A 25233-nucleotide genomic window follows, 5' to 3' on the forward strand; every position below is an offset into this window, starting at 1 on the left:
TTAAAACATGTTGGTATTACAGATTCGGAAAGGGACTCAGACTCTGCCCGCAAGGGGAGGGATGCAGAGTTGTTTGTTTATTTTTCTATAGTCTAAATGTTTTTAGGCCAAATAACCCAATCGAAACTGAAAGCTCCTTGAAACTGGCCTATTGGGCCTATTGGGCCTATTGGGCCTATTGGGTCTATTGGGCCTATTGGGCCTATTGGGTCTATTGGGCCTATTGGGTCTATTGGGTCTATTGGGCCTATTGGGCCTATTGGGCCTATTGGGTCTATTGGGCCTATTGGGTCTATTGGGCCTATTGGGCCTATTGGGCCTATTGGGCCTATTGGGTCTATTGGGTCTATTGGGTCTATTGGGCCTATTGGGCCTATTGAGATAATAGAACAAAAATAAACAAAACTTTTAAGAGATCAGATGTTTTATTTATAAATGCTTTGCTACAATGACACACTTTGTTATCGACCCACCTCGTTCCTTTCTTTTAGCATGTGCATGTAGTTAGTACACCATCATGTATTCAGGATATGTGTCTTTAGTTGTGGACACAACATCACTTCACTCCCTCTCTTGCTCTTGGTCCTCATCTTTGTAAGACACCTTGATTTTGCACCGGTGCGTTTTGTCAGTTTCTTTCTGAAAATATTTAGTGAACTCCATGACAGTAGTTAAAGTAACGGGCTGTAGCAGAACACTAGCAGACTAAACATGCATGCTGGGCCAGGCAAATCAAATCAAATCAAATCAAATTTTATTTGTCACATACACATGGTTAGCAGATTTTAATGCGAGTGTAGCGAAATGCTTGTGCTTCTAGTTCCGACAATGCAGTAATAACCAACAAGTAATCTAACTAACAATTCCAAAACTACTGTCTTATACACAGTGTAAGGGGATAAAGAATATGTACATAAGGATATATGAATGAGTGATGGTACAGAGCAGCATAGGCAAGATACAGTAGCTGATATCGAGTACAGTATATACATATGAGATGAGTATGTAAACCAAATGGCATAGTTAAAGTGGCTAGTGATACATGTATTACATAAAGATGCAGTCGATGATATAGAGTACAGTATATACGTATGCATATGAGATGAATAATGTAGGGTAAGTAACATTATATAAGGTAGCATTGTTTATATATTTACATAATTTCCCATCAATTCCCATCATTAAAGTGGCTGGAGTTGAGTCAGTGTCATTGTCAGTGTGTTGGCAGCAGCCACTCAATGTTAGTGGTGGCTGTTTAACAGTCTGATGGCCTTGAGATAGAAGCTGTTTTTCAGTCTCTCGGTCCCAGCTTTGATGCACCTGTACTGACCTCGCCTTCTGGATGATAGCGGGGTGAACAGGCAGTGGCTCGGGTGGTTGATGTCCTTTATGGCCTTATGTCTTTATGGCCTTCCTGTAACATCGGGTGGTGTAGGTGTCCTGGAGGGCAGGTAGTTTGCCCCCGGTGATGCGTCGTGCAGACCTCACTACCCTCTGGAGAGCCTTACGGTTGAGGGCGGAGCAGTTGCCGTACCAGGCGGTGATACAGCCCGCCAGGATGCTCTCGATTGTGCATCTGTAGAAGTTTGTGAGTGCTTTTGGTGACAAGCCGAATTTCTTCAGCCTCCTGAGGTTGAAGAGGCGCTGCTGCGCCTTCTTCACGATGCTGTCTGTGTGAGTGGACCAATTCAGTTTTTCTGTGATGTGTATGCCGAGGAACTTAAAACTTGCTACCCTCTCCACTACTGTTCCATCGATGTGGATAGGGGGGTGTTCCCTCTGCTGTTTCCTGAAGTCCACAATCATCTCCTTAGTTTTGTTGACGTTGAGTGTGAGGTTATTTTCCTGACACCACACTCCGAGGGCCCTCACCTCCTCCCTGTAGGCCATCTCGTCGTTGTTGGTAATCAAGCCTACCACTGTTGTGTCGTCTGCAAACTTGATGATTGAGTTGGAGGCGTGCGTGGTCACGCAGTCGTGGGTGAACAGGGAGTACAGGAGAGGGCTCAGAACGCACCCTTGTGGGGCCCCAGTGTTGAGGATCAGCGGGGAGGAGATGTTGTTGCCTACCCTCACCACCTGGGGGCGGCCCGTCAGGAAGTCCAGTACCCAGTTGCACAGGGCGGGGTCGAGACCCAGGGTCTCGAGCTTGATGACAAGACATCCTGGTCCGTGACTGGGCTGGATTTCTTCCTGTAGTCCGTGATTGACTGTAGACCCTGCCACATGCCTCTTGTGTCTGAGCCGTTGAATTGAGATTCTACTTTGTCTCTGTACTGACGCTTAGCTTGTTTGATAGCCTTGCGGAGGGAATAGCTGCACTGTTTGTATTCAGTCATGTTACCAGACACCTTGCCCTGATTAAAAGCAGTGGTTCGCGCTTTCAGTTTCACACGAATGCTGCCATCAATCCACGGTTTCTGGTTAGGGAATGTTTTAATCGTTGCTATGGGAACGACATCTTCAACGCACGTTCTAATGAACTCGCACACCGAATCAGCGTATTCGTCAATATTGTTATCTGACGCAATACGAAACATCTCCCAGTCTACGTGATGGAAGCAGTCTTGGAGTGTGGAGTCAGCTTGGTCGGACCAGCGTTGGACAGACCTCAGCGTGGGAGCCTCTTGTTTTAGTTTCTGTCTGTAGGCAGGGATCAACAAAATGGAGTCGTGGTCAGCTTTTCCGAAAGGGGGGCGGGGCAGGGCCTTATATGCGTCGCGGAAGTTAGAGTAACAATGATCCAAGGTCTTTCCACCCCTGGTTGCGCAATCGATATGCTGATAAAATTTAGGGAGTCTTGTTTTCAGATTAGCCTTGTTTAAATCCCCAGCTACAATGAATGCAGCCTCCGGATAAATCGTTTCCAGTTTGCAGAGAGTTAAATAAAGTTCGTTCAGAGCCATCGATGTGTCTGCTTGGGGGGGGGGGTATATACGGCTGTGATTATAATCGAAGAGAATTCTCTTGGTAGATAATGCGGTCTACATTTGATTGTGAGGAATTCTAAATCAGGTGAACAGAAGGATTTGAGTTCCTGTATGTTTCTTTCATCACACCATGTCACGTTAGTCATAAGGCATACGCCCCCGCCCCTCTTCTTACCAGAAAGATGTTTGTTTCTGTCGGCTCGATGTGTGGAGAAACCCGCTGGTTGCATCGCCTCGGATAGCGTCTCTCCAGTGAGCCATGTTTCCGTGAAGCAAAGAACGTTACAGTCTCTGATGTCCCTCTGGAATGCTACCCTTGCTCGGATTTCATCAACCTTGTTGTCAAGAGACTGGACATTGGCAAGAAGAATGCTAGGGAGTGGTGCACGGTGTGCCCGTCTCCGGAGTCTGACCAGAAGACCGCCTCGTTTCCCTCTTTTTTGGAGTCGTGAAGTGAGCGCTACTGGAGCGAAATTGGAGTGTTGAGAAGGCCGACCCTCCAGCCTTTGGGAATCCAGTCAAATTGGGCACGCTCCTCTCCAGCTTCGCTCCTCGCTCCTCTCCAGCTTCGCTCCTCGCTCCTGTCCAGCTTCGCTCCTCGCTCCTCTCCAGCTTCGCTCCTCGCTCCTCTCCAGCTTCGCTCCTCGCTCCTCTCCAGCTCCGCTCCAGCTTCGCTCCTCTCCAGCTCCTCTCCAGCTTCGCTCCTCGCTCCTCTCCAGCTCCGCTCCAGCTTCGCTCCTCTCCAGCTCTGCTCCAGCTTCGCTCCTCGCTCCTCTCCAGCTCCGCTCCAGCTTCGCTCCTCTCCAGCTCTGCTCCAGCTTCGCTCCTCGCTCCTCTCCAGCTCCGCTCCAGGTTCGCTCCTCGCTCCTCTCCAGCTCCGCTCACATACTCTGACATGGAACAAAATAGATGTTTGTGCCTGTACACCTTGTATTTAGAAAAATTTAAAAAACAAATGCTTTTTCCCATTTGGTTTCATTTCCTTTCATTTGATTAAAAACAAAGCATGGCCTCCCCTCCTCTCAATGAAGGCAGATTTTTTGCTCATGACCAATGCATTCACCAACTGGTGTAGAGTATCGATAAAGGGTTTGGCTCGTGAGACTGCTTTGAAATACATCTTAATCAACAAAGCTTTATTAAAGATCAACTTTGGCAGCAGCAAAACAGTGAGTGGACATCCCATGTTTATCTATGTAGGCTCCTGTTACTATTTTGAGCCCTCCATATAGGCAATATGCACCTCATGGAACGAGAGATGAGATAACCCGGTGACACTCGTATTTAGAAAAATGTTGTCTTCTAACGATGCTTGTTTTCCCGTTTCACTAAAAAACAAGCCCTTATCTAGTAGGCTACCCTTACCCTACCCTTACCCTACTATAACAAAAGCTGGTTCAATAGAAATGTGTCTGGTGTCTTTCTTATCGTGGCCATGCATTAACCTAGTAGCCTTATCCATAAAAAGGTGTCTAAATGGTCTACTCGTGAGGCTTTAGCCAGCATACTTTTGCATTATTCACATAGGCCCACCTTCAGTGCATACTCCATTCTGCTTGTATCCATCCCCATTTCAACAGACTGCCTCTTTTATAGGTACCGAACGTAGGCTATTCAGATTGTTCAGTCCTACAACATATTTCAACGGTATGCCTTGCCTATTTCTTGCTTATTGAGAACATGCCCCACACACAGTGGCGACCTGTCGTCCAGGGCAGGTGGTGCAGAGCCCCACACTTTAAGTAAAACATTTATATAAAAAATTTAAAAATTGTGGGTGGGCTTGCCTGTTTTTTTTTGTTATTTTGGCATTAATACGTGTCACATATCAGTTTGCAAACAATGTAAAAAAAAAATGTAATTGAGTTAATAAAGCCGCATACGAACCTGGTCTATTTTTTGCTTTCTTGATTAAGACAGCTCCAAAATTCAGTTGTTTCAGCATAGCTCAGTGCTTTCTGTGGTGGGGCTTGCCAGCAGAAAATACAGAGCGTTGCGCCTGATTGGCTCAGTTTTCTGTCATGATTGGCTTAGTTCTCTGTCTCTCATGGGACTGTACATTACCCCATTGTCTAAGGTTAGAGCTCAAAAACGTTATATTATATTATACCATTTTCTAGCTCTGAGTCTCTACTTTTATCCAATGTAAAAAACACAATTTCACCAAATCAAGGTGGTCGGTCACATATATAGCCTACAGTGTGATGTGTACTATACAGGAATACATTTAATAAAACTGTGATGTTTTAAATAGCAGGTTGACATTTATTGTCATGAGTCTTGTCCTGAAGTCAGATCTGAGTGATTTCACTTAGATAAGCCAGCTGCAAAGTCAAAATTGGCTATATTGTAAAAAGTAATGAAAATAAAATTAGGTTATTGGTCTTATTTTAAAGTTAGGGTTGGGCATTAGGGTTAGCAGTGTGGTGAAGGTTAGGGTTAAGGTTAGGGTTAGGTTTAAAATCTGATTTTTTGACTTTGTGACTGTGCTAGCTAGTGATCCCTCTGCAGAGCTGCCCCAAGAGCAAGATTTATCACGAAACCTGCTCTTAACTACCTCGTTATATTATAATATTGGTATTAGACGTTAAGTTATGCACAATGAGCAAAACACCTCAAACGACGATATGATACATACATTAAAAAACAAACAGTATCCCTTAATCAGTAGTGTTTTATGTAAATATTGTGGAATTTACATTACCATAGAGGTTCAGTGTCTCTCTGGTGGTACGTATAGGAACTGAAGGTAAACAACGTTAAAACAATGTTGAGACCTTGTCAGGGTCAAATGAACTCTATTTCCCAGCTCAAACAACATAACCCAGGAATAATGACTGCAGGGAATCTAAGGAGAATTAGTCCTATTGAATATCAAAGAGAACAGGCATCACACACAGGGATCTAAACTGGTTAATGAGGGGTTGGAGGTCCGGGGTGTGTACTCTCTGCTGAGTGGGTGGGTCACACACACTGGAGAGAGAGAGAGACACACACACACAAACACGACCCCCACCGCCCACACACACCTCAGAGACTTACACACACAGCCCCCACCCCCTCCCAAGCCCCCCTGGCATGGCCTGCCTTGTCTCTCCGTGCAGATCCGTGTCGCTCCGCGTGGGCAGAGGTGCCAGGGAGATGCCAGGGCTTTGTGTGCCATACTGGATCAAGCTAATGTGGGTATGTAGCGAGGGTATTTCACCTCCCTCCTCTACCCTCCTGCCGCCTACCCCCAACCACCCCTCTAAAGGATGATTGAAGAATCAACAATACGTGTATTTTGATGCCATTGTGCTGTACCCCCTCCTCCTCCCACCTCCACCCCTCCTTTCCTAAACCTCCCTGTGCAGGCCGTATTGGCAATGCCCTCTGTGCCCTCTGTGCCATCTGCAGTGCCCTCCGCCCCCTGGTCCTCCTCCACCTCCTACTCAGCGCTGGGTAGGCTTAACCATCTGTGTGCCAGTTTGTTCTCACAGTGAGGGTGGATAGAGGTGGGCCGAATGACTACAACAATACACAAATACATTGAGCTATACCTTCTTCTAGACTTGTATATACTATACAGACATAGAGTATACAGTATTTACAGAATAACATAGACATTCTCAAGTTCTTACAAACTCAAACAAACTCAAATCATAAAGAAATGATACTCTGTGTACAACCACTTAATAACAGATTATACCTTTTAATCAAATGTACTGTATATACATTATAATTATTATATCAATTTACAGCTAGCTAGCACTGTATATACATTTGAATGTAATATCAATTTACAGCTAGCTAGCACTGTATATACATTATAATTATTATATCAATTTACAGCTAGCTAGTACTGTATATACATTATAATTATTATATCAATTTACAGCTAGCTAGTACTGTATGCCGTCTTGTTCTGTTGTCTTTTATACTTTGCCCAGAAAGCACATAGAACTACCTCAGCGAACATTAAGCACATTGAGCAAATACTGAAATCTGATGTAAATATGTTCTGTAAATACGTGCAGGTTGTGGTGTAATTATCCCAGAGCTGGAGTCAGGCAGCAGTAAATGGTGGGTGTTAGACTGTAAAAGGTTTAGAGATGTTTCTCTATAGCTCAATGTGTGGTGCAAGGCCAACTGGCTAGCATCCCCTCTTCTCCAAATCCTGTACATCTGAGGGTACATCTCCTAGCCTGCTGTCCCCTCACCCGCCCCCACCCCTCCACCCCTCCACCTTACCCCTCAACCCTTGGCGTCCCTCCAGTCCTCCTCTCTCTGCTCAGGGCTCCAAAGCTCTGTCTGAACCCCTGAATCCCCGCCACCCCGTCACCATACCTCCATACCTCCATACCACCATACCTCCGTACCTCCGTACCTCCATACTGCCATACCTCCATACCGCCATACCTCCATACCTCCATACCTCCACACCACCACACCACCACACCACCATACCTCCATACCTCCATACCACCATACCTCCATACCTCCATACCTCCATACCACCATACCTCCATACCTCCATACCACCACACCACCACACCACCATAACCACCATACCTCCATACCACCACACCTCCACGCCTCCACACCACCATACCTCCATACCACCATACCTCCATACCTCCATATCACCATACCACCATACCTCCTCCTCTAATCCATGACTCTGATGGTACGCAGACCCCCCTCTGTCAAGGCAGACTCCCTCCCCCAGTGGGACTGCTGGGACTTGGGGGCTCCACAGTACTGCTTCTATGAGCTCTAGGGACACCCAATCAGCCTGGAACCTAATGCCAATCTCCAACCTCAGCCCCCTAGTGCCAACCTCAGCCCTCGAGGAGGAGGCAGAAGGGCTGGGCAGACAAAGAAAGGGGGGATCCCAGTCGTAGAGAAGAGGAGAAGAGAAAAGAGGAGATCTGTTCAGTATGTGACCTAGTCTCAGGGCATCTCAGCTCAGCTCCCTCTCCATGCAATTGTGTCTCACCCACACACTGAGACACAACAGACCAACGCTGCCACGGGGCTCACATCTACAGCTTACCTGTTCTATCACAGGTCCTATAGACAGTATATTATAACATCAGAATCATTGTACCGTCCTACACATGGCCATGATCTAAAGAAAAACATGAATACACCCCCATCTCGAAGACTCCCCGTCCCATGCTGCCGTTTTAAATATAGTTTTTTTCGAAATGAGATTATCTCTTTACTTAAAGAATATGGTTAAATGAAAAACAGTGAGTGAGTCATTGTTTGGAGAGACAGTAGCATCTTGAATCTAGTCTCCTAGTGCCTGGAGCTGTAGAGCTTGGTACACTACAGTCTCCTGTGCTGTTGTTTCCCCCAGATGGACTTTTTAAAATGCTCCGCCACAAAGCATACTGTAGAAAATCCCTTCACTACCGCGAGCAGCCTCTCCCTCCTATACTACTGACTGAATACACTCACTGCTCACTCACTCACTCACTCACTCACTCACTCACTCACTCACACACGCGCACACACACACACACACACACGCGCACATGCACACACACACACACACACACACACACACACACACACACACACACACATACAGACCGCTCAACTGAAACACATCATTTGAAGGGGTTTGATGTGCAACAGCAGATTTGGTTTTCTAAAGATGCTGTGAAACAACGTTGTCTTCCTGAGGAGAAGATGCCAAATCCCACTGGCTGGTTGAATAAAGTCACGGTGTGTGTGTATGTGTGTGTGTGTTGTAGATGTACAGATACATTGAGATGACTACTAATGGGCGTGCGGGGAAGTGTGTGTGTGTGCAGTGAATATGCTTTTGGCGGTTGAGTGAGGTGAGTGTGTGTTTTATTCTTGACGCGGCGGGACAGACAAGGGGGTCATTACCTCCTGCCGAGCTCCATCACGTCTCTAATGGTGCAGAGAGATCTAAAGCCTCCACACTCATTCTTCTATCCTCCATCATCCCTCCTTCCCTGTATTCTTCCCTATTTATTCCCCGTCACACACCTCTGAGCGCATCACTCTCTCTATACACACACACACACACACACACAGACACACACACACACTCGGTACAAAAGCATTTTCCACCCGCTAAACAGCTCTTGTATTGCACAAGATGAAGTGTGCTGTTGTTTGACACTTGTTTGGATGGTGAAGAGCTATTCTATCAACCGTTGTCTCAGTCTGTTACATCAGTTGCGTCCGAGTCCAATTTGTCCCAGGTAAAAGCTTCCTCTACTCTGACTCAGTCTAAACCTCTCAGACCAGGGAGGTGTGTGGCTCTATATGCACATGAAACAGGGCAGCTCTTTGGAACAGCACTGTGAAAGTAGTCCTCTTCTCAAGGCTCTCCTCCTCTGCTCTACACTCTCTCCTCTCCTCCTCAAGGCTATTCTTCTCTCTCCTTTTCTCCTTCTCTTCTTCTCCTCCTGTTCATGTCTCCTCTCCTCTCCTCCACCGAAGCTAGCCCCAATCAGTGTGTCCTCTAAAGGCCGTAGTGAAAAGCCACTGTACATAATGAAGAGGTTTTTAATAAGGAGAAAGAAGGAGAAGCTCTGTTGTTTGGTCCTGTCTTTGTGTGAGAAGTGAAGAGGGGGGGGATACTGTAGGTAGGATGGCTGTAGAGCTTGTTCTGTGTGTGTGTGTGTGTGTGTGTGTGTGTGTGTGTGTGTGTGTGTGTGTGTGTGTGTGTGTGTGTGTGTGTGTGTACGTGTGTGTGTGTGTGTGTGTGTGTGTGTGTGTGTGTGTGTGTGTGTGTGTGTGTGTGTGTGTGTGTGTGTGTGTGTGTGTGTGTGTGTGTGTGTGTGTGTGTGTGTGTGTGTGTGTGTGTGTGTGTGTGTGCGCATGAGTGGGTCGCTGTCTATGTGCATACACACATGCTTTGTCAATCATTTACCTTTTATTTATCCCCTTTTAGAAACATTCATTAACCCTTTGTTGACATGAGAGTCCTTTTCAGTCTGTATTGTATTGCTCTGTTGTGTGTCTGACACAAAACACAGCTAGATTAATTATTTTTCAGTAGCTAAAGCTTAACAATAACTAACAGATATGAAAAATAGCTCTATTTATTATTGCAATAATGAACAATTTGAGGTGAAATAAAAGCTAACTAATTAGTAACAGGCTAGGAAGGCACTCGCAATAGAGAGCAAGAGAGAGCAAGAGAGAGCGAGAGAGCGAGAGAGAGCGAGAGAGCGAGAGAGAGCAAGAGAGAGCAAGAGAGAGCAAGAGAGAGCAAGAGAGAGCAAGAGAGAGCGAGAGAGAGCGAGAGAGAAAGACAGAGAGAGAGCAAGAGAGAGCGAGAGAGAGCGAGAGAGAGCGAGAGAGAGCGAGAGAGAGAGAGAGAGAGAGAGAGCGAGAGAGAGCAAGAGAGACAGAGAGAGAGCAAGAAAGACCGAGAGCAAGAGAGAGCAGAGAGAGAGCAAGAAAGAGCGAGAGAGAGCGAGAGAGCAAGAGAGAGCAGAGAGAGAGCGAGAGAGAGCGAGAGAGAGCAAGAGAGACAGAGAGAGAGCGAGAGAGAGCGAGAGAGAGCGAGAGAGAGCGAGAGAGAGCGAGAGAGAGCGAGAGAGCAAGAGAGACAGAGAGAGAGCGAGAGAGAGCGAGAGAGAGCGAGAGAGAGCAAGAGAGACAGAGAGAGAGCGAGAGAGAGCGAGAGAGAAGAGAGAGCGAGAGAGAAGAGAGAGAGCAAGAGAGACAGAGAGAGAGAGAGAGCGAGAGAGAGCGAGAGAGAGCAAGAGAGACAGAGAGAGAGCGAGAGAGACAGAGAGAGACAGAGAGAGAGAGAGAGCGAGAGAGAGCAAGAGAGACAGAGAGAGAGCGAGAGAGAGCGAGAGAGAGCGAGAGAGAGCGAGAGAGAGCGAGAGAGAGCAAGAGAGACAGAGAGAGAGCAAGAAAGACCGAGAGAGAGCGAGAGAGAGCAAGAGAGAGCGAGAGAGAGCGAGAGAGAGCGAGAGAGAGAGAGAGAGAGAGCGAGAGAGAGCGAGAGAGAGCGAGAGAGAGCAAGAGAGACAGAGAGAGAGCAAGAAAGACCGAGAGAGAGCGAGAGAGAGCAAGAGAGAGCGAGAGAGAGCAAGAGAGAGCGAGAGAGAGCAAGAGAGAGCAAGAAAGACCGAGAGAGAGCGAGAGAGAGCGAGAGAGAGCGAGAGAGAGCAAGAGAGAGCGAGAGAGAGCAAGAGAGAGCAAGAAAGACCGAGAGAGAGCGAGAGAGAGCGAGAGAGAGCAAGAGAGAGCGAGAGAGAGCAAGAGAGAGCGAGAGAGAGCAAGAGAGAGCGAGAGAGAGCAAGAGAGAGCGAGAGAGAGCAAGAGAGAGCAAGAAAGACCGAGAGAGAGCGAGAGAGAGCGAGAGAGAGCGAGAGAGAGCAAGAGAGAGCAAGAAAGACCGAGAGAGAGCGAGAGAGAGCGAGAGAGAGCGAGAGAGAGCGAGAGAGAGCGAGAGAGAGCGAGAGAGAGCGAGAGAGAGCGAGAGAGAGCGAGAGAGAGCGAGAGAGAGCGAGAGAGAGCAAGAGAGAGCAAGAGAGACCGAGAGAGAGCAAGAGAGAGCAAGAGAGAGCAAGAGAGAGCAAGAGAGAGCAAGAGAGAGCAAGAGAGACCGAGAGAGAGCAAGAGAGAGCAAGAGAGAGCAAGAGAGAGCGAGAGAGAGCGAGAGAGAGCGAGAGAGAGCGAGAGATAGCGAGAGAGAGCAAGAGAGACCGAGAGAGAGCAAGAGAGACCAAGAGAGACCAAGAGAGAGAGAGAGAGCAAGAGAGAGCAAGAGAGAGCAAGAGAGAGCAAGAGAGACCGAGAGAGAGCAAGAGAGAGCAAGAGAGAGCAAGAGAGAGCAAGAGAGAGCGAGAGAGAGCGAGAGAGAGCGAGAGAGAGCAAGAGAGACCGAGAGAGAGCAAGAGAGCAAGAGAGACCAAGAGAGAGAGAGAGAGAGCAAGAGAGAGCAAGAGAGACCGAGAGAGAGCAAGAGAGACCGAGAGAGAGCAAGAGAGAGCAAGAGAGAGCAAGAGAGAGCAAGAGAGAGCAAGAGAGAGCAAGAGAGAGCGAGAGAGAGCGAGAGAGAGCGAGAGAGAGCGAGAGAGAGCAAGAGAGACCGAGAGAGAGAAGAGAGAGCAAGAGAGAGCAAGAGAGAGCAAGAGAGAGCAAGAGAGAGCAAGAGAGAGCAAGAGAGAGCAAGAGAGAGCATGAGAGAGCAAGAGAGAGCAAGAGAGAGCAAGAGAGAGCATGAGAGAGCAAGAGAGAGCAAGAGAGAGCAAGAGAGAGCATGAGAGAGCAAGAGAGAGCAAGAGAGAGCATGAGAGAGCAAGAGAGAGCATGAGAGAGCAAGAGAGAGCAAGAGAGAGCAAGAGAGAGCAAGAGAGAGCATGAGAGAGCAAGAGAGAGCAAGAGAGAGCAAGAGAGAGCATGAGAGAGCAAGAGAGAGCATGAGAGAGCAAGAGAGAGCAAGAGAGAGCAAGAGAGAGCGATCTTACCACCCGTCATCCTCCTCTTTCCCCACTGACATTCAGGCTTCCTCTGTTGCCTAGGTGTCTGTATGGGCAGGGATAGCAGAGGCCACATCCTATTAGATCAGTATCCTTACTGTTATGACTGACTTCAGAGGGTTGTGTCTGCTGTCTGTGTGTCCATCTGCCTGTCTGTCTGTCTGTCAGGCCTGTGTCTGGTTAGTACGTGTGTGCATACAGCCACTGTGGGCTCTCCTGGCAGAGAGAGATAAGCAGGCTATCTTAATGGTTTCTCTCCACTTCCACTCAACCTTCTGAGAGCCACGTCCTCCAGTCCTCCTGTGTGTCTGATAAACCCACATCACAGGACTGTCACTGTCTTTCCCTCACTGCCCAGCCCTGAGCTCTGGGTCTGCTCTGAGTTCTTATACAGGGTGAGGAGAAGAAGGAGAGAGAGGGGAGAGATGGAGGAAAAGATGTCTGAGGTCTCAGGTATTGACACCAGAGCTGACGCAGGGACAAGGGGAGAGGGAGGGAGGCGGCAGGAAGCGAGGGTGTTTTTCTGTCATGGTCACATCAAATCAACATTTATTGGTCATGTGCATAGTTGAGCAGATGTTATAGTAGGTGCAGCGAAATGCCTGCGTTACTAGCTCCGAACAGCGCAGGAAACAAATGTCAAACTAAATAATCATCAAATAATAGTACAAAAACAATCATCAAAACTAGAAGCAAGAAATCATGGGTGACAGGACAAATCCACTTAAAAACACAAATAACACTTCATCAGTGATCCAAAAGCAATATACGTGTAACACACGGGCTAGTAACCGGGGTCTCCCACGGTGTCACGGGAACAACCAACGTATTAGACCAAGAGGAAATTCCCACTTGGACCAAGGGCAGACACGTTTTTTTTACAGGCAGGGCTACATCATCACGTGACCATGAGAAACCGTTTTATATCCGCTACATGTACAGTATATTAGAATGAGCTACACTATGTATATAGAGGTATGTGGACACCCCTTCAAATGAGTTGATTCAGCTATTTCAGCCACACACGTCTGACAGCTGTATAAAATCGAGCACACCACCATGCAATCTCCATAGACAAACATTGGCAGTAGAATGGCCCATACTGAAGAGGTCAGTGACTTTCAACGTGGCACCGTCATAGGATGCCACCTTTCCAAAAGTCACTTAGTCAGATTTCTGCCCTGGTAGATCTGCCCTGGTCCACTGTAAGTGATGTTATTGTGAAGTGGATACGTCTAGGGGCAACAACGGCTCAGCCGCGAAGTGGTAGGCCACACAAGCTCACAGAATGGGACTGCTGAGTGCTCTAGCGAGTAGCGTGTAAAAATCGTCGGTCCTTGGTTGCAACACTCACTACCGAGTTCCAAACTTCCTCTGGAAGCAACGTCAGCACAAGAACTGTTCGTCTGGAGCTTCATGAAATGGGCTTCCATGGACGAGCAGCCGCACACAAGCCTAAGATCACCATGCACAATGCCAAGCGTCGGCTGGAGTGGTGTACTCTGGAACAGTGGAAACGCATTCTCTGGAGTAATGAATCACACTTCACCATCTGGCAGTCCGACGGACAATGCATAGTGCCAACTCTAAAGTTTGGTGGAGGAGGAATAATTGTTTGGGGCTGTTTTTCATGGTTCGGGCTAGGCCCCTTAGTTCCAGTGAAGTTGAAATCGTAACAATGACATTCTAGAGGATTCTGTGCTTCCAACTTTGTGGCAACAGTTTGGGGAAGGCCCTTTCCTGTTTCAGCATGACAATGCCCCCGTGTACAAAGTGAAATCAGTACATCAATCTTTTGTCGAGATCTGTGTGGAAGAATTTGACTGGCCTGTGCAAAGCCCTGACCTCAACCTCATCGAAAACCTTTGGGATTAATTGTAACGCTGACTCCGAGCCAGGCCTAATCGCCAGAAGAGTGGAGAGGTTGTTATAGCAGCAAAGGAGGGACCAACTCTGTAATAATGCCCATGATTTTGGAATGAGAAGTTCGAAGAGCAGGTGTTCACATTGTTTGGTCATGTAATGTATGTAAAGAATACAGTACATGAATACAGTGTGAAAAACAGTATAAACGAAACGGTCTAGTGTTTAATATCTCTATATACAGTGGGGTCCAACATTATTGACACCCTCAATAAGGATCAGCAACAATGACTGCACAAAACAAATCATTCCAACACTGAGCCATATTGTATACCCCAAACAATTGGGAAATCCCATTCCTCGCTTGTCAGATCTAGACTCTGTGTACATAGGGCAGCATTCTCTTCTGGTGCTGTTTTGTTAAACATGTTGTTGAACAACAGCAGAGCAACATCATCCGTGCAATGACCTCCACCCTAGTGGACCTCCACCCTAGTGGACCTCCACCCTAGTGGACCTCCACCCTAGTCTCCCTCCCTCAGTTCTCCTTCTATTCCCCAGATTGAGTAGAGAGGGACATGGAGGGCAGGGGGAGGGTCAGACTGCTTGTTCTAATGGCCCCGATGTGTATGCATGTGTGTGCATTTTTTTGTTGGTGGTGTGTGTGTGTGTGTGTGTGTGTGTGTGTGTGTGTGTGTGTAATATTGAGGAAGGGGAATGTTTACTGCCTGTCTCCTGCAGACCCTGTGATCTCTGGGCCTCTAATGCACTACAGCTGTGAGGGTCGACGACACCGGGCCTCTGATGAACGGCTTCATTGTAATGGACCGTGTGTGTGTGTGTGTGTGTGTGTGTGTGTGTGTGTGTGTGTGTGTGTGTGTGTGTGTGTGTGTGTGTGTGTGTGTTACGCATAACTCCTCACCTCTCCTGGTCTACGCAGTGGAAACATAATTCATTTTAGGTCACGGCTATACCTCAATAAGGTTAAGGACTCAACTTCTGTATTTTACGTTACTGTATTTTACGTTACTGTATTTTACGTTACTGTATTTTACGTTACTGTATTTTACGTTACTGTATTTTACGTTACTTATTTTCCTAGCGCTGTACATAATCAAAAGCAGCCTTCTCCTTTTTTCTAGCACCTTTTGTTTCACCTCAGATGAATTCACTCTTCTTCTTTTTCTCCATTCTCTCCCGTGCTGCTGATATCTTTTACTCCCCTTTTTTTACCTTTCAGAGAACAATACATCCTCCACCTCTCTCGGTCTCGTTCCTTACTGCAGCCTTGACACGAAGGTTCTCTAAATAGTTTAACGAGGAACAATGGCCACCTAAGAGTAGCTAGTTAAAAAGATACTGAGTTTCTGCTTTCTTCTCTCATTGTCAAATGACATCCTTGTAGTCGTATTCAACAACGCTTTCCAAGACGATTCCACACACTTACACGCACACTTACTCACAAACACGCAGTGGTGCAAAGTACTTAAGTAAAAATACTTTCAAGTACTACTTACGTTGTGTTTTGAGGTATCTGTACTCTACTTGACTATTTACGCTGAACAACAATATAAATGCAACATGCAACAATTTCAAAGATTTTACTGAGTTACAGTTCATATAAGGAAATCAGTCAATTTAAATACATTTCTTAGGCCCTAATCTATGGATTTCACTTGACTGGGAATACAGATATGCACCTATGGTCACAGATACATTCAAAAAAAGGTAAGGCGTGGATCAGAAAACCAGTCAGTATCTGGTGTGACCACCATTTGCCTCATGCAGCGCGACACATCTCCTTCACATAGAGTTGATCAGGCTGTTGATTGTGGCCTGTGGAATGTTGTCTCACTCCTCTTCAATGGCTGTGCGAAGTTTCTGGATATTGACGGGAACTAGCACATACTGTCGTACACGTCGATCCAGAGCATCCCAAACATGCTCAATGGTTGACATGTCTGGTGAGTATGCAGGCCATGGAAGAACTGGGGCATTTTCAGTATCCACGAATTGTGTACAGATCCTGGTGACATGGGGCTGTGCATTATCATGCTGAAACATGAGGTGATGGCAGCGGATGAATGGCAAATTGCCATCAATAAAATGTAATTGTGTTCGTTGTCCGTAGTTTATACCTGCCCATACTAACACCCCACCGTCACCATGGGGCTCTCTGTACACAATGTTGACATCAGCAAACTGCACAACGCCATACACACTGTCTGCCATCTGCCCGGTACAGTTGAAATCAGGATTAATCCGTGAAGAGCACATATCTCCAGCCTGCCAGTTGCCATCGGAGGTGAGCATTTGGCCTCTGAAGTCGGTTACGACACCAAACTAGAGTCAGAACCCAAACGGCAGTCAGGTCAAGACCCTGGTGAGGACGACAAGCATGCAGGTGAGCTTCCCTGAGACGGTTTCTGACAGTTTGTACAGACATTCTTCTGTGGTGCAAACCCACAGCTTCATCAGCTGTCCGGGTGGCTGGTCTCAGACGATCCCGCAGGTGAAGAAGTCGGATGTGGAGGTCCTGGGCTGGCGTGGTTACACGTGGTCTTCTGTTCAGGCCGGTTGGATGTACTGCCAAATTCTCTAAAACAACATTGGAGGTGGCTTATGGTAGAGAAATGAACATTAAATCATATGGCAACAGCTCTGATGGACATCCCTGCAATCAGCAAGCCAATTGCATGCTCCTTCAAAACTTGAGACATCTGTGGCATTGTGTTGTGTGACACAACTGCACATTTTAGAGTGGCCTTTTATTGTCCCCAGCACAAGATGCACCTATGTAATGATCATGCTGTTTAATCAGCTTCTTGCTATGCCACACCTGTCAGGTGGATGAATTATCTTGGCAAAGGAGAAATGCTCACATCCCTGTATGTAAACTTTTTGTGCATATGGAACATTTCTGGGAACTTTTATTTCATGAGACCAACACTTTACGCGTTGTGTTTATATTTTAGTTCAGCGTATGTTTTTTGACTACTTTTACTTTTACTTCACTACATTCCTAAAGAAAATAATACACCTTTGACTCCATCAAGTTTTTCCTGACACCCAAAATGACTTGCTACCGTTTGAATGCTTAGCAGGACAGGGAAATTGTCCAGTTCACACACTCAAGAGAACATCGCTGTTCATCCCTACTGCCTCTTATCTAGCAGACTCACTGAACACAAATGCTTCTTTTGTCAATTATGTCTGAGTGTTGGAGTGTGCCCCTGGCGATCTGTGAGTTAAAAAAATGCCACCGTTAATTAAGTAAGTATATTTTAGCAATTACATTTACTTTTGATACTTAAATATATTTAAAACCAAATACTTTTAGACTTTTACAGAAGTAGTATTTTACTGGGTGTCTTTCACTTTTACTTGAGTCATTTAAAGGTATCGTTACTTTTACTCAAGTATGACAATGGGTACACGCACACACACACACACACACTCACCCACACACAAACACACACACAGACACACACAGATTCCTCATCATAATAAACCATGAAGCCATGAAAACATTCCCGCCAGGAACTGAGAGTTCGCTAAGGTCCATCTGAGTCTTTATGGTTCTCATTCTGCCCACAGTTAGTCTGTAGAATAAAGCAGTTAGGTTGAGTGTAATGTACAAATAACGTTATCATTGGGTTCGCAGCTGTTTTGCAGCAGAGGTCAAGGAGAGATACCGTCTCCAATCCTGAGGACCAATTTACTCCCTGAATGAGATTACATCTAACCTCCAGTTATGTTTTTCTTCATTTTGCCGAAGAATTAGATTATACTAAATATAATCACAATGACAGTCATTGTTGTTTATATTGCCATATCCACAACTCTATATTTTATATATCAAATAGAGGGGATAGGTATGTGTGTGAATTTGGGCTTGTGTATCTGGCAAAGCTTTTCTGCTTATTTGTCAGTAGGAACAAGCAGACGAACAAGACAGACAACCCCGTTACACAATATTCATACATATTTGGGTAGACAGATTTTGTTCACGTTGTGCATTAGTGTGTGTGTGTGTGTGGGTGTGCCTGCAAGCATTCAGGCATTTATCACACGTTCACGTGCGTGTGCGTGCTTGCTAGTGTATGTGTGTGCATAAGCTTGCCCGCCGGTTTGTGTGTCTCCGTGTGTGTGTGTGTGTGTGTGTGTGTGTGTGTTGAGTACAGATGGAGTGATGGCGTGTTTAAAGTTTTCCAGGCTGCTGTGTTTCAGGCTGTCAGGTTTGTTTTCCTTTCCTCCAGAACAATGGCTGATTGGCTCTGTCTGTGACACACAGACCACACACTCCTAATAGTGACTGACAGCGCTAAGGGCTGTCTGCCTGCCTGCCTGCCTGACGCTCGCACACTCAGTACCACACGCACACAAACATACACACACTCCAAATTCTGCTTCTTCACACTCACTTACTCATCAAGTGTGTGTGTGTGTGTGTGTGTGTACGTGTGTGCGTGTGTGTGTGTGTACGTGTACGTGTGTGCGTGTGTGTGTGTTTGTATTTGAACTGTGAAGGACAATATAGGAGGTGTAGCTTGTTTAAGCTTGTTTATGCATATTTGATTGAATTATTTTATAAACGTCCTGATGTTTCCTTCATTCTGTATAATATGTTGTTCTCCATTGATAACTAATGACAAGAGTCCTCTGTACTGAGGAAGGAGTTATACTCAATATTGCAGTGTTATAATCCTCCTTATTACTGTTATGAATACCCAGAACGGAGGAGCAGGACTGTATCCAGGCAGATTTATTTCACAGTGACAAGAGAGAAGAGACTCTGTAAACTTGTGAAAGAAGAGAAAACCCATCCGGTCTCATGTAGACAAGAGTACCGAAGACTGAGGTCCAGAGAGGTGACCTAGAGTGGTGTGTTGAGAGGATTCTATACTAGTGGTGTGTGTGTGTGTGTGTGTGTGTGTGTGTGTGTGTGTGTGTGTGTGTGTGTGTGTGTGTGTGTGTGTGTGTGTGTGTGTGTGTGTGTGTGTGTGTGTGCGTGCGTGCGTGCGTATGTGTGTGCACGCATGTGCACAGAGCTCAAGGAAGGGGGCAGTGTTTGCTCTAAGGAAGCGACCATCCCTACGGCCACACAGCCCCTCCCCTCACAAACACACACACTCTCTCTCTCTCTCTATTCAAAGGGCTTTATTGGCATGGGAAACATATGTTTACATTGCCAAAGCAAGTGAAATAGATAATATTTGAAGTGAAATAAACAATAAAAAATGAACAGTAAACATTACACTACAAACATTACAAACATTACACATTACACAAAAGTTTCAAAGGAATAGAGACATTTCAAATGTCATATTATGGCTATGTACAGTGTTATAACGATGTTCACGGTGTATTTTCTCTCTCACACACACACACACACACACACACACACACACACACACACACACACACACACACACACACACACACACACACACACACACACACACACACACACACACACACACACACACACTGCGCCGTGCTCTGCGCTGGCCCTTTAAGAGCTGAGCCCAGATCTAACAGCTTACAGGGCAGGGAGGGTAGGAGGAGGGACAGAGACAGAGGGAGGGAGGGTGTGAGGCTGAGTGTGTGTGAGCGCTACAGAGAGAGAGAGAGAGAGAGAGAGAGAGAGAGAGAGAACAGTCTCCGTTGTTTCAGAGGTTGAAGGATCAATAGAGAGGCTTGTTGTGGCGGTTGTGATTCTGTTCCATCTGTGTGTCGGAGCTGCATGGTGTTAGAAGGAGGAATCCTAGTTCCCACAGACCTATTCCAGCATGCTCACAGACCCTGAGCTACCTCAGGAGTTTAACAGGTACGTACACTCTTACTCTCTCAGTCACACACACATAATGCTCAGACAGACCGCGGGGAGAGAGGGACGACAGGACTGTGAGGAAGAGGGAAGGAGGGAGAAGGAGAGAGGGACGACAGGACTGTGAGGAAGAGGGAAGGAGGGAGAAGGAGAGAGGGACGACAGGACTGTGAGGAAGAGGGAAGGAGGGAGAAGGAGGGAGAGTGTTTGGTTGTTGTTGAAGTGTTTGTGAAGGAGAAAGTGCTGCTTGTTGTAAAACTGTTTGCTGAAACAAAATAGTGTTGCTGAGTTCCAAAGCTTTACTTGTTAGATAGATAGATAGATAGATAGATAGATAGATAGATAGATAGATAGATAGATAGATAGATAGATAGATAGATAGATAGATAGATAGATAGATAGATAGATAGATAGATAGATAGATAGATAGATAGATAGATAGATAGATAGATAGATAGATAGATAGATAGATAGATAGATAGATAGATAGATAGATAGATAGATAGATAGATAGATAGATAGATAGATAGATAGATAGATAGATAGATAGATAGATAGATAGATAGATAGATAGATAGATAGATAGATACAGGAGGGAGAAAGTATGATAGAGGAAAGATAGAAAGTTTGGCTATCCTGTGCCTTTTAACGATACCACATGCAAAGCTTGCGCAAACTGGTTGTGTTTGTGTGTGTATGTGTTGTCCAGCTGTGGTAATCAGAGTGACAATGAGAAGTGATCTGTGACTTTGGCCCTGCTCTCCCTCTCCCTCCCTCCCTCTCTCTCTCTCTCTCTCTCTCTCTCTCTCTCTCTCTCTCTCTCTCTCTCAATTTCTCTCTCTCTCTGTCTCTCTCTCTCTTCCTCTTTCTCTCTCTCTCTCTCTCTCTCTCTCTCTCTCTCTCTCTCTCTCTCAATTCAATTCAATTCAATTCAAGGGCTTTATTGGCATGGGAAACATGTGTTAACATTGCCAAAGCTGTAGACAACATACAAAGTGAATATATAAAGTGAAAAACAACAAAAATTAACAGTAAACATTACACATACAGAAGTTTCTCTCTCTCTCTCTCTCTCTCAATTTCTTCTCAATTTCTCGTTCCAGTTTCAATTTCTCTCTCTCTCTGTTGTTCATCTCAACATGTTCATTGCCTCTCTCTCAATTTCTCTCTCTCTCTGTCTCTCTCTCTCTTCCTCTTTCCCTCCCTCTCTCTCCATTGCACACGTTCCAGTTTAACTAAGTTGTTCATGTCAACATGTTCATTGCCGTGTTCAAGCAGCAGTGTTACTCACAGTGTGTGTCTGTGTGTCTGTGTCTGTGTGTGTGTGTGTCTCTGTGTGTGTGTGTCTGTGTGTCTGTGTGTGTGTGTGTGTGTGTGTGTGTCTCTGTGTGTGTGTGTGTGTCTCTGTGTGTGTGTGTGTGTGTGTGTGTGTCTCTGTGTGTGTGTGTCTCTGTGTGTGTGTGTGTGTGTGTGTGTGTGTGTGTGTGTGTGTGTGTGTGTGTGTGTGTGTGTGTGTGTGTGTGTGTGTGTGTGTGTGTGTGTGTGTGTGTGTGTGTGTGTGTGTGTGTGTGTGTGTGTGTGTGTGTGTGTGTGTGTGTGCGTGACGAACTCTGTTTCCATGTGCTGAGGTGAGGGCTCTGTTTCCATGTGCTGAGGTGAGGGCTCTGTTTCCATGTGCTGAGGTGAGGGCTCTGTTTCCATGTGCTGAGGTGAGGGCTCTGTTTCCATGTGCTGAGGTGAGGGCTCTGTTTCCATGTGCTGAGGTGAGAGCGTGAACAGTGGGATTCAGTTTGACAAGAGTTTCTCAGAAAGTTCCCATTACCCAGCTAACTACCTGACTGTCACAGAATCAATCTACAGTTCACTATTCAGAATGCCTGGCAACTAGTTGTACTTCTGCTTTATCTGACGGGCTATTTTGACACCCTGAGATAAGACAGCTCACATTCATGAGCAAATTGTTCAGGGTAGGAGAATTCTTGGGTTGTTTTCACAGACTCCACTCATTTTAAATTCCAGTAGATTAAATAAAACACAACCACACTAAATGTTAAAAGCTTAAACTAAAATAAACTTAAACTAAAATATTCACACACATTATCTCACAGTTAAGTGTGATTGTTTTTCTGTCGTTACAGCAACAGCTGTTGAGAGGGTTGATGTTTATATTTTGTTTTTATTATTTAACCTTTATTTAACCAGGCAAGTCAGTTAGGAACAAATTCTTATTTACAACGACGGCCTATGTTTTCCTCTGTCGTGTGAGAGAGGTGGAAATATTCTCAGCGATTTACAGTTCGCGTCGACAACAAAACAAGCTTTGCTGGGGAATAATGGCTGTTTGAAGTTAATGCCCTGAAAGAAAGATTACCCATAATACCCCATTTTAATACCGGTATTTTTGATACACGCCCCTCTCTCACTTGACTTTTATTGCATTAAGGTACCGTACTGTTTTGCCAGATCAAACTAATATTTTGTTTGGAGATAAAGTCTCGGAGTTTTAACCCCAAATTAACAACACATTTATATTTCGCAAAAAAATGTTTTTAATAAGTCATCTATCCGCAAAGACGGGAAGAGAGAAAAGATAACAACACCAGACTGTGTGGAATTAAAAATGTGAAGGATTACATGTAAAAGCAGAACGTTTGGAGATAAATGCAGGGATTACATTGACTTAGAAAACGTCTGGTTAAAAGTCTGCTTTCCAGTAATGTACTCGATCAGTGGATAAGGAGGGAGGAAAGGGCTGTGCCGGTTTGAGTGTAACCTGTGTAGTGTGTGTTTATGAGTGTGAGGCTCTCTACAGTGTGTGTGCGCCTGTGTGTTTGTGTGCGTGCGTGAGAGAGAGAGAGAGAGAGAGAGAGAGAGAGAGAGTTGTGCATTAGTCTCTTCAACGCAGAGGGAGAGAGAGTGTATGAGTGCAGTGTGTGTGTGTGTGTGTGCGAGACATACCATCATCGGTCCGGATGCTTTCTGTTCCTGCGTCTCTGTAAGTGTTCACTTTTCTTTCTCTCTCTCTCTCCGTTCTCGTTCTCCGCCGCGTTTGTCTGTCTTCTGCTTCAGCTATCATCCAAATCAAATGTATTTATATAGTTATGAGTTATCGGGAGAAGAAAAGTGAGATGCAGAGAATTACTGTGTTGGTGGGAAAGCACTTTCTGCTCTAATGTTGCTGGGTTTATAGCTGCTTTAAAAGTTCTGTCACAAAAACACAGTGCATGTATGTTCTGTACAGTGTGTTGGTCAATGGGCTGAGATGGCCATGTGACAAGAAGACATTCTCCGTCCTCTTTATTGTCTCCTGGTTAGTTTGAGATGTAATTGATGGATACAAGATGAGAATGGTTTGTTTTTAGGAGCTTTATCGTCATCATTGACGCTGAATGAACCGATTGAGATACAGAATAGATTGACCGATGCAAGAGCGTTATATGTTATATGTTGACTGGATTGGTTTTAGTGTGGCGTAAATCACAACCGTTTTCGCCCTATTTACAGTCATTTCAGCTGAGTAATATTTGAATATACGATGATGATGATTAATATATTTTTATTGTTATTGGTATCTTTATACTAGTGTGTGTTAATGTGATTATTATAATGTAATGTTATTATTGTCATTATAATATATATGTATATTTTGGTATTATTATAAATCTTTCTTTAAGTTGTCTCACTGACATTTTGTTCAGTCGTGGAAATAATAATGATTTGATGGCTCCTTCAAATACATTGACATCTTTACTAGGAATGTCTGTGATGCTTGTATGAAATACTGGAATAGAGTGATTTCGCTGACATAGCTGTGGTATGAGTGTATCTGACAGATTCTGTGGTCAAAGTGACAGATTCCACAGGGACAGCGAGAGAGAGAGAGAGAGAGAGAGAGAGAGAGAGAGAGAGAGAGAGAGAGAGAGAGAGAGAGAGAGAGGAGAGTGAAGGTATAGAGAAACAGAGAGAGAGAGAGAGAGTGAGGATAGAGTGAAGGTATAGAGAAACAGAGAGAGAGAGAGAGGATAGAGTGAAGGTATAGAGAAACAGAGAGAGAGAGAGCGTATAGAGAGAGGGTAACAGAACGAGAGGAAGAAAGAGACCGATAGATAGAGAGAGAGAGATGCAGAAGTAAAGGGAAAAGAGCGAGATTGATCGTAAGGAAGGAGCAGAGATGAGGAAGGGGACTCCTAGGGGTGCTGAGGGGAGCAGTGTGGAACTCTCACTCTCTACCGTTTGTCCCTGTGAGTTTATTGGGGGGGTTGTGGTGTAATGTCACCTTTTATGAGTGGGTCCACACCAGATGTCTAAACACCTTAATGTGCCTAATGAGTAAAGCTGCATAAATGGTTATAAAAGAACACTGCTAAAATAATAGGTAGGAATGTGTATTTTAGTGTGTCATCATTGCATTGGTATTGCATTGTAATACATTGTGGGATATTACTGTGAAGTAGGACAGCGGATTTTGTTTTGTGGTAGTGTAATTTGTTACTGTTTGAAACTTTTACATTGAATGGAATTCATTCAGGAATTAAGGGAATCAAAGTGTGTAATGTGAATTAAAGTTGACCTGTAGTAAATTGGATTTATGTAGCATTAACTAGAAAAGCATTGCGGATTAAAATGGTTAAGTGTTTTAAAGGGACAGGGTGGCGTGTTACGGACTGTTATGAGAAAGAGGGGTACAGTGTGTGTGTGTGTATGTATGTGTGTGTGTGTGTGTGTGTGTGTGTGTGCGTAATTGAGTGGTGTGTCCGTGGTCTGAACACTAATGCAGACCTTGTCCCCTCTCTCCCTTTCTCTCTCTCTCTCTCTCTCTCTCTCTCTCCCTATGGCCTCTCTGGGCCTCTTTTCTCTCTCTCTCTCTCTCTCTCTCTCTCTGGGCCTCTTTCTCTCCCTCTCTCTCTCTCTCTCTCTCTCTCTCTCTCTCTCTCTCTCTCTCTCTCTGGGCCTCTTTCTCTCCCTCTCTCTCTCTCTCCCTCTCTCTCTCTCTCTCTCTCTTCTCTCTCTCTCTCTCTCTCTCTCTCTCTGTCTCTCTCTCTGGGCCTCTTTCTCTCTCCTCTCTCTCTCTCTCTCTCTCTCTCTCTCTCTCTCTCTCTCTGTCTCTGGGTCTTTCTCTCAGACTGGTCCATTGTCTGGC

At 45.5% G+C, this 25233-nt stretch overlaps 1 protein-coding gene across 9 annotated transcripts in view; it reads left to right on the forward strand.

The window, feature by feature from the left end:
- LOC112236015 (transcription factor SOX-5-like) overlaps positions 1-25233 on the forward strand; it is a 299419-nt gene that overhangs the window by 143542 nt on the left and 130644 nt on the right. For 3 of the 9 annotated variants that reach the window (XM_042300208.1, XM_042300214.1, XM_042300212.1), the window contains exon 1: positions 19869-20093. The exons of 1 other annotated variant lie outside the window; for it this stretch is intronic. In XM_042300208.1, coding sequence (XP_042156142.1) covers positions 20056-20093 — 38 coding nt within the window. In that variant the 5' untranslated portion in view covers positions 19869-20055. Of the gene's footprint in view, positions 1-19867; positions 20094-23001; positions 23089-25233 lie in introns of those variants that run through there. 5 more of the 9 variants (XM_042300207.1, XM_042300211.1, XM_042300213.1 and 2 more) reach the window with 3 other exon arrangements.

Source organism: Oncorhynchus tshawytscha, linkage group LG17 (assembly GCF_018296145.1).
Source record: "Oncorhynchus tshawytscha isolate Ot180627B linkage group LG17, Otsh_v2.0, whole genome shotgun sequence".
Taxonomy (NCBI): Eukaryota; Metazoa; Chordata; class Actinopteri; order Salmoniformes; family Salmonidae; genus Oncorhynchus; species Oncorhynchus tshawytscha.